This window comes from Myodes glareolus, chromosome X, assembly GCF_982192425.1.
Source record: "Myodes glareolus chromosome X, mMyoGla1.1, whole genome shotgun sequence".
Lineage (NCBI taxonomy): Eukaryota > Metazoa > Chordata > Mammalia > Rodentia > Cricetidae > Myodes > Myodes glareolus.
Window position 1 is genome coordinate 119,747,664 of NC_142053.1, and position 9,635 is coordinate 119,757,298.

Below are 9,635 nucleotides of genomic sequence, written 5' to 3' on the forward strand. Positions count from 1 at the left end.
TCAAGACTGAGTTTCTCTGTAGCTTTGATGTCTGTCCTGGAACTAGGCTCTTGCAGACCAGGCTGGCCTTGAACTCAACAGAGATCCACCTGTCTCTGGCTCCTGAGTATTATGTCTTTAAAAAGCAGACTTTTAAACAAATATACTTCTATGTAAATAGATTATAATAAGGACTGTGTTTCTTTTTAGCATACAAACGACTAGATGGTTCTACTGAATGCTGTAACAATCACAGCCTCACAGATGTGTGTTTTTCCTACAGAAATAACTTTAATAAGCGCTTGGTAAGTTGTCCCCAAGGCAGTTCTACTTGTCTGATATAATTACTAAAATAAATAGATAAAGCTAAAGCAAAAGTTATAAAGCTTTCTCTTTTTATTCTATTTACTTTGTGTCATTTAATTAAGACCTCCGTGTTTCAGATATCACATTTTATCTGAGAATCTAAAAATCTATATTAGTATGATATCCATATAGCAAAAATGGAATATTGAAATTTAATTTCTAGTAGTTGTATAATAATAGCATTCCTTTTATATGAAGGCAATTTCTAATCTTCTGGGTAACAAGAAAAACATGAAGAAATGCAACCTAGATTTTTCTTGTTAATAAATAATTTCTAATATTGATTAATATTGTATTTTTAGCATACATGTCTACCTGCCCGGAAAGCAGTTGAAGCTACCCAAGTTTGTAGAAGCAATAAAGATTGCAAAACCAGCTCAAGTTCAAGTTTCTGTATAGTACCATCTTTGGAAACTCACACTCGATTAATAAAGGTGAAGCATCCACCTCAAATTGATATGCTGTATGTAGGACACCCACTGCATCTTCACTACACAGGTGGGTATCATTGGAATAGATTCTTAAAAAATCCATAAGATCATATATATTCTCAGTTGAAAAAACTCGATACAAATCCTTGTGTTGATTCCATTTATTATAAATTTGATCACTTATCTATCAAAATTTTATTAACTTGTTCTTAAGCATTAAGTGGTGTTAAATTAGAAGAAAAAAGAATTAACCTAACCTATAGAGAATGACACTCTTTGCTTCCTGATGATTTTTGCCCAAGTCAGATAGATAATCTCTGATGTTTTCTGAGTTCATAAAATGTATCCAATTTCTCCAAAATGGTGGCAGAGCTGTGTAACATGTAGGGCCGGCTTGTTTGTGTTTTCTGTACCTCCCAGTACCCCACAGCTGTTTAGTCCCAGAGAAAATCAACCACAGAGGACTCAGTAAGTTATAAAGCTGATTGGCCCATTAGGTCAGGCTTCTTACTGGCTAACTCTCACATCTTGATTAACCATTTTTCTGATCTATTTTAGCCATTTGGCTCAATACCTTTTTCAGTGGGGCAGCTCACATCCTGCTGCTTTCATGGTCTAGGCAGGAGTAGGTGGAATCAGCTTCCTCCTTCCCAGAATTCTCCTGCTCTCCTTGCATCATTTCCACTTCCTGTCTGGTTTTCCCACCTACACCTCCTGCCTGGCCAATCAGCGTTTATTTAAAACATGATTGACAGAATACAGACAATTCTCCTATACCACTTCCCCCTCTTTTTTTTTTTTAAAAAAAGGAAAATATCCATAGTCCATTTTATGGGAATATGGGCGTAGTATTCCAGGCTACTTCCAGCTGGTTGGGGGCGCTGATAATCTTATGGGGACCTAAAGGAAGTTTAGAGTTATGATCAAGTCCTGACTGAAGTATCCTGTGAGTCTTGGTTATGTCAGGCAACAGTCTTGAACCTGTTCTGGATAAAGAACTCAGACATCTGGGCCATCTGTTCCTACTGGAGATTGCTCAGGTGGTCTCCCTTGGTCAAAGATGATTTTTCTTAACTCTGAATAAATCCAGAGCCTCTCATTTTCTGTGGAAACAAAAGCAAAATCTCTTCTCCAAAGTAACATACCTTTCGACTTCAATTTTGAAGCCGACGTATTTTCAAAATACCTATCTTGGATTAATTCTGCAGCATTTATAAGCAAATATCTTTTAGCAGCTGTTGCTCCTTCCTGAGCATTTAAACAATTTAAAGAGAGCATAATAGCATACAGTATCAAGATTCTCTGTGTATTTTCCATCTTCATGTGGCTTTATTTTAATCTCATTTCTTTTATTTTTACTTGTAACTTTCAGGTTTTTGAGACAGGTTCTCTGCATCTCTTTGTCCTGGAATTCCCTCTGTAGACCAGGCTATCTTTGAACTCCCAGAGATCCGTCTGTCTCTGCCTCCCAGGCTACTCGTTCTTTCTTTCTTTCTTTCTTTCTTTTTTTAACTCTGAGAACTTTAACCTTTAGCCTGTATATATTTTTAACACAATGTAAACCATTTAGAGGTTTTCTTACTCTTTGAATTTCTCTTTACTGTATATCTCTCTTTTTCTGACCACATGGGTCTTTAATTTGCTAAGGAATATGTTAATCCCAGCACTGGGCAGGACAAAAACCCCAACAAGCCGGCCCCCCTCATGTTACAGAGCTGCATGCTCTTGAGATTACCAAAATACATAAAAGTGCATGACACATAAATGCTTTTGTCTTTTGAGACAAGGTCTCATGTAGCTAAGACTGGCCTGAAACTCCCTATATAACTGAGGACAAAGTTGACCTCCTAATCTTCGTGTTTTTTGCTTCCTGAGTGCTGGTGTTATAGTGGGTATACCACCACACCCTGTTTTATGTGGCCCTGGGCATAAAACTCAGGACTTCATACATTCTAGGCAAGCACTCTACCTCCTAAGCTTTATCCCCTGCCCAACATGAACATCCTTTGTCCTTGGCAAGCACTAATATACTTTGTTTCTATAAATGTGCCTGTTCTATACATTTCATAGAAATTGAATATTTTACAGCTGGTTTATTTCATGTAGCGTAGTGTTTTCAAGGTTCATCCTTGACTGACCATATTTCCTTTATCCATTTATCAGTAGATGAGTATTTGCATTTTATGCTATTCTTTAAAAGACTTTTTTGTGTTTATTGTTTTTACTTTTAGTCAGAGACTTACTATGTAGCCTTGGCTGGCCTGGAACTTGCTACATATACCAGGCACACTTTAAACTCTAGAGATATGCCTGCCACTGCCTCCTAAATGCTGGAAATAAAGGCAGGCACCATTACACACAATACTGCTTCATAGTTTTCCTCTTTTTGTTTTTCAAGAGAGGTTTTCTCTCTGTAGCCTTAGGTATCCTGGAACTCACTTTGTAGACCAGTCTGACCTCAGACTCAGAGATCTACCTGCCTCTGCCTCTTAAGTGTTAGGACTGAAGGTGTGCGCTACCCCATGCAGCTTGCCTTAGAGTTCTGTAGTAGGAGACAACCTGTATTGGTTTTCTTGTTTACTGGTTTGATGTTAAGTGACTCCAGGCAGCTATTCTCAGTAAATGAAGAAATGGTTCTAGTTGGGGTTAATTTAGAAATGTGAACTGTGAGTTTTGCCTAATGACTGGATACATTTTAGAACAAAACAGGGTTATGGAATCCACAACATACAGGAACTTTAAAGATCCCCTCGTGTTAATCTTTATGTTTATAAAAAAGCAATCATTTTAAATAACATAATAGTTGGAACAAATGTAATTTTTAGAATATTCCTCTTTGAAAGGATAAGAATGCTTTTGATATAACTTACATTTTCAAGTCACAGTCTATATTTGGTAGTCATAATTGGTATGTAGTCTGCTTTATCTTAGCTGTAACCTCAAAACATAAGTATACATTGGGATGTGAGTTTTTTAATTCTACTATATTTAGTATATGTTTATTAACTGATTTCTCTTTCTCCTTCCCTCCCTCTTTTTTTCTTTTTTTTTTAATTTGTGTGTTTTGTTCTGAGACAGGGTCTTACTGTATAGCCCTGGCTGGCCTAGAACTTGCTTTATAGACCAGGCTGGACTCACAAAGATCCTCCTGCCTCTACTTCCCAAGTAATGGAATTGAAGGCCTGGCCCTGATTTCTTATATATGAGGTATATAGCTTGCTTGTACATGTGTGGGAAAGTTTTGCTCATCCATGTTAATCGACTAGTGCAAGTATTGACCATAGGGTAAATTTATAGTGTTGTTGCTTATCTGATATGGATAATATTTATTATTCCTTTTTTCATTTTTAGTGAGCATCACAAGTTTTATCCCACGTTTCAACTTTCTAAGCATAGATCTGCCCGTGATTGTGGAGACATTTGTCAAGTATCCTTTCAGGTTTGAAAAGTACATTAAAAGTGTGTTATTTGTAACTTTATCATTTTTACCTTAAATAAAGCATTACAAATATAGGCCTTATTATTTAATTGCTTACAGCCAAAAAAAAAGAGACTTTAAAGATGAAAGAGATTAGCCAGGCAGTGGTGGTGCACGCCTTTAATCTCAGCACTCAGGAGGCAGAGGCAGAGGCAGGAGGAGCTCTGTGAGTTTGAGGCCAGTCTGGTCTACAAGAGCTAGTTCCAGGATAGGCACCAAAGCTACATAGAGAAACCCTGTCTCGAAAAACAGACAAGCAACAAAAAACCTGAAAGAGATTAGGTTTTACAGTTTAGCATATGAGGGGAAAGTCAGTGGAGAAAACTCATAGGGTATGGAGAAAAGTTAATATACGGAGAGGAGGATTGTGGGAAGAATAGCAGGCAGGCATTCCAACAACTTGGATCCCAGAAAGGCAGTGCCTGAAGCATGCAGAGTGCAGATTCTCCTCAAAGGAGTTTTTTGTTGCCACTTCTGTTTTCCTCAGAGTTCCAAAGAGCACTCTTCCACCAAGACATCTCTGGTATGTCTGTGCACCATGTTCATGCAGTGTCCACGGAGGCCAAAGGAGGGCGTAAGAAAGGAGTTGAATGTGGTTGTAAACTGCCTTGTGGGTAATGAGAATCGAACCCATGTCCTGTGCAATAGCAACTACTGTGCTGCTGAGCCATGTCTCTAGCCCCACAAAAGCATATATTTTTACAGAAAACATAATGAGATGTGGTGATGAATTCTCCCCAACTTGAACTTTTTTTTTTTTTGAGACATGGTTTTACAGTGTAGCCCTGACTGTCCTGACTTTCTCTTTAGATCAGTAGATCAGGCTGGCCTCTACCTCACAAAGATCTACCTGCCTCAGCCTCTATCTCCTGAGTACTGGGATTAAAGGCATATAGCAACACCATCGTGCCAGACTTGAGTTTATTAATAAATTCCAGATAGTGGTAGCATACACCTGTAATCCATCAGCACTCGGGAGGCAGAGGCAAGTGGATCTCTGTGAATTCGGGGCCAGCCTGTCTACAGAGTGAGTTCCGGGACAGCCAGAGCTGCTACATAGGAAACCCTGTCTAGGAAAAAAAAAAGTAATTTTGAGGGCTGGAGAGAGCTCAGCAGTTAAGAGTACTGATTGCTCTTAACTGAAATAGAACTCAGGTTCTATTTCGAGCACCCACATAGTAGTTTACAATGATAACTCCAATTCCAGGGGATCCACACATGTGTTCTGACCCCATGGCCTTCAGTATGCATGTGCACACATACATTTACACATATACACATATATACACATAATTTTTTAAGTAATTTGGGGACTGGTGTGTTGGTGCATACTTGTAATCCTAACACTTAGGAGGCTGAGACAAGAACATCACCAGTCTGTGCAGCAAGACCCAGTCTCAAGATTTAAAAAAATAGGAATGTGGGGTCTGGCATATAGTTCAGTAGTAGAACATCGCCTAGTGTGCACAAAGCCCTAAGATTGCTGGCAAGTTTTCCCTTTATTCCTTAGTGCTACATTTCCTTCCCTTTGTTGTATCATTAAAGGATTATAAAAGTTTAATCTTCTTAGGAATCCATTTTAGATTTGTTAGTTTGCCTTTATTTTTCTATTCAAAGTTTTTGAACTTCAAAGTACTTTTAACTTATTTGTCTTAAAGACTAGAGCTATAGAAAAGAGTGTTACACTTACAGTAGAGAAGCCTACTGTAATCTCATCTCCCTGTCCAGTGTCTTCTGACTTCTCAAAAGATGGTTTCCATTTGGACTTCGCAGCTAGCTCCTTAACTCACCTTTACCCAGGTATCTGATTTCTCTTTCTGGAGCTCTGGCTATTGTTAATGCAGTGCCCTGCTTTGCTTTAGATGGTCAATGGATTTTAAACTCTTTCCTGGATGCTACCCTTACCTCAGTGATTGGAGACAATGACGTTAAAGATCTCATAGGATTTTTCATCTTGCTTGGTGGCAGTGTACTTTTAGCTGCCAATGTGACACTGGGACTCTGGATGGTTACAGCACGGTAATATTTGCTCTCGTCCAACAGAATGTATGAAGTACAGCTAAGTGGGAATATCTGTTGCCGTTGAAATTCTTACTAGGTATGAAATGTAAAGTGTTTCCTTCAAGCATCTTGACCAACATCTTTGAGCTCCTATATCTAGAGAATCCAAACTCTGTAGTAGAAAAGGAGTGGAAGAAATGAAAAAGCGTAATTCCTGGCTACATTCTAGTTTTAAAGATTGAATGTGCAAATTTTGAATGTTTGTGGAACAATTTGTAAACAAGTGAAAATTTATTCATGTAATGCCATTTTGTGTGACTATATAGCATTTTGTAATAGTAAAAGGGAAAGCAAAATCTGGTGGTAAAATTGTGTGTATGTGTGTGTGTATGTGTGTGTGTATGTGTGGTACTAGAGTTTGAAATAGGGCCTCACTTATACTACTTATGCTAAGCAAGCATTCTACCACTAAGCTATATTTCCTGCCCCAGGAAAAATTTAAAAAGTGCCATTAAAATGATGTGGGGGTGCACTCCTATAATCCCAGCACTTGTCTTTATGTGTTTGGGAGGCTAGGCAAAAGAATCATGAATCCAGGGTCATCCATCTTTAGCTACATAGTGGGTTCCAGGCCAGCATTGGCAATATAGCAAGACCCCGTCTCAAACACACACGCAGGCACACTCACAGGCACACACATGCATCATTAAAGATTTAGGAACACTAGATTTTGGTTAAATGGAAGACTGAGCAAGTGTTCTTGGTTATAGTACTTATCTTTATCTTGTTTGTAAAGTATTTTAAAGTTTAATGGTGTGTTATTCTATATTCCGAATACCAAGGTCTGGTTACAATTAAACCAGTAAAATTCTATGAAAGTATCTGCTAACATGGGAGCAAAAACTCTGTGCAAGTAATACCAAGTAAATGGACAAAGTTGAACATAGCCAAGGCCTGTGATGAGATAAGATAGTTTTGTTGCACAAGTATTGCCTTTTTCGTATCTCCACGTTTGTTCTATAGAGTATGCTGCAGGAAGGATCTCCCACAGTGGCATTTGAGCTCAGGCAGTTAGACATGAATTTGAGATCTAAGCTGAGTCCTCTAACAGATCACAACAGAACAGACATTGCAGCAAGTCTACTATCCACTTTGTAGAGTTTTGCAGCCTGGAACTCTTCTGGGCTAGGCCTTTTGCTTTATGCTGCAACAGCATTCACCCCTGAGCCACACTCTGTCCTCACCAGCATTTAGTATGTTTCTCTCTGTTGGGGGATTAAACACCCGATCTTTGTTTTCCGTCTCCCCCTAAGCTACCTCTGTGAGTACACAAAGACTTGGTAGGATAGTGAGAATGACTGCACAAATATGGATTTTTCAGAGTCTAGTAACACACTCTTGAGCCCTAAAGAACCTCAGTCGCTCTTGTAGGTAGCAGTGGAACCCTGGGAAATTCAGAGTCAGCTGACCAGTGTGAAACTGTTAGTCTTAGGGATATATGCACATAATTTTTCTTTCATGAAAAATATACATTTGATGAACCACACACACATTAGAAGTAATGAAAGGCAATGCTTCATTCACTAATAGCCAGATATATACCTCCTTCCTGAAGTAAGGTACTTCATGAGGTTACCTTTTTCAGAACATTAGTTATCTTAAGCGCCTAAAACTTTTAAACCAATTTTTAGACATATTAGATTTTATTACAAATTTGCCTTCATTATTTAATAGAAATCATACACTGAATATCATTTTGAGATTTTATTAATGTTAGGCCATTAGTTGCTAACAATACTAAAGGCATACACATTTACTAATTTTTAGTTTTTATCCCTGAAAATACGGTATTTATTGTCGTCTAAGGTCACTCAGGACCAAAATATATTTGCATACTAAAAATGCACAGACCTTTTCAGGTAAAACAGACAATGCCATGAAATACTCATATAATTAACTTGATCGCATGTATTAGATAGTTTACTAATGAAAATGTATGTGTTTAAATCATTTTTTCAATACTGAGGAAAACAATTATTGTTTACTGTGGTACTTATAGAACCCAGCTTAGCCTCACACATGCTAGCAACCATTCTACCACTAAATTATCCCATAGGCCATGAAAATATTTTAATAAGAGGAATTTCTATCCACTAACTTCATTTTCTAAGTGAAAGCAACAACAAGACAAAACCTCATTTCATATTCGCTGCTGAACACCTCTGTCAGCTAATCTGTAGGATTAGGGTATGGGACCTTCTCTCCTCCTGGAAGTCCAGCAGATTTGTATACAAATGGCTTCATTGATTAAGAAAGGAGATGTTACATATTGTCTCTTCAGCTTCACTGTGGACTCTTCTACTGTTAGGATGTGTCATTCATACTCAGTTTTGTCTCCCTGCACAGTGCATGAGATATCAGAAGTGCTTAATTTGCTTGAATGGATGGTGATTGGTGTTTATTTATGGATAGAAAAGCATGCTTATATTTAAGTAAGCTGTAAAAAAATTGTTGACTATTTACTGTACATATATGTTAACATAAAAAATTTGAAGGTCTTTATGTCCCTGATGTATTATCATTTTTATGCGGAAAAATCCATTTTAGTTTCTGTAGAGCAATTAGAAAAATGAATTATATTGGAAAATGATTTATGTTGGTGATTTTGAAGAAGTATCTTTGTGTTATCACTTTGTTCAACAGTAAGATTTTATTCTCAGTGTTCCTGTTCTGTATTGTTTACATTTTAAGGTTTTTATTTTAATCAGATGTAATTATAAAGATTGTATATATTATTTTCAGCATCTCAGTTTGAAGAAACATACAGTTAAACTTGACTTTTTGATAATCAGTTCTTAGTCATCGTGTTAACAACAAATTGTAAAATATGCTTCATAGTGATGTGACTCTCTGTCGTCATTGTGTCCTTGGTATTTATTGAGCATCCACATACTAGTGGCACACAGATATTTTTTCAATAACTTTTGAGTGAGCTGTAATTCATTTTTAGGCTTTAACTTGATGGTATAATAATTGTCAGAATTTGATGTTTAGCAATAAAATAACACATGTAAGCCAGCATTTTACATTTATCATCTGTCTTGTCATTTTTTTAATACTTGATCTTAGCCAAAAGGACAAGAAGCAATTTACACTTTTTAGTGTACTTTTTTCTATAAAAATGTTCCCTCTTATGTAAAGTACTATCTTGATTGTTATTAAATTCTTGATTCTAAAAGTGGCCTTCCATTTCCATTTATATAATTTGTATATGGCAGTTACTACAGGCCTCAGAAAGAAATTTTTTAAGTAAGGTGTCCATGTTTATAAGTTTGGAAATGTTTGCTTTAAGGAAAGAGGACAGTGACATTTCATTACCT

The 9,635-nt window shown here is 37.2% G+C and overlaps 1 protein-coding gene across 1 annotated transcript in view; it reads left to right on the forward strand.

Moving 5' to 3' along the window:
* Mbtps2 (membrane bound transcription factor peptidase, site 2) overlaps window positions 1–9,347 on the forward strand; it is a 45,569-nt gene extending 36,222 nt beyond the window's left edge. The window contains exons 8-11 of the mRNA XM_048440726.3: window positions 190–284; window positions 648–843; window positions 4,128–4,203; window positions 6,055–9,347. Of these exons, the coding sequence (XP_048296683.1) occupies window positions 190–284; window positions 648–843; window positions 4,128–4,203; window positions 6,055–6,277 (590 nt within the window). The 3' untranslated portion in view covers window positions 6,278–9,347. The remainder of the gene's footprint in view (window positions 1–189; window positions 285–647; window positions 844–4,127; window positions 4,204–6,054) is intronic.
* Window positions 9,348–9,635: the final 288 nt, after the last annotated feature.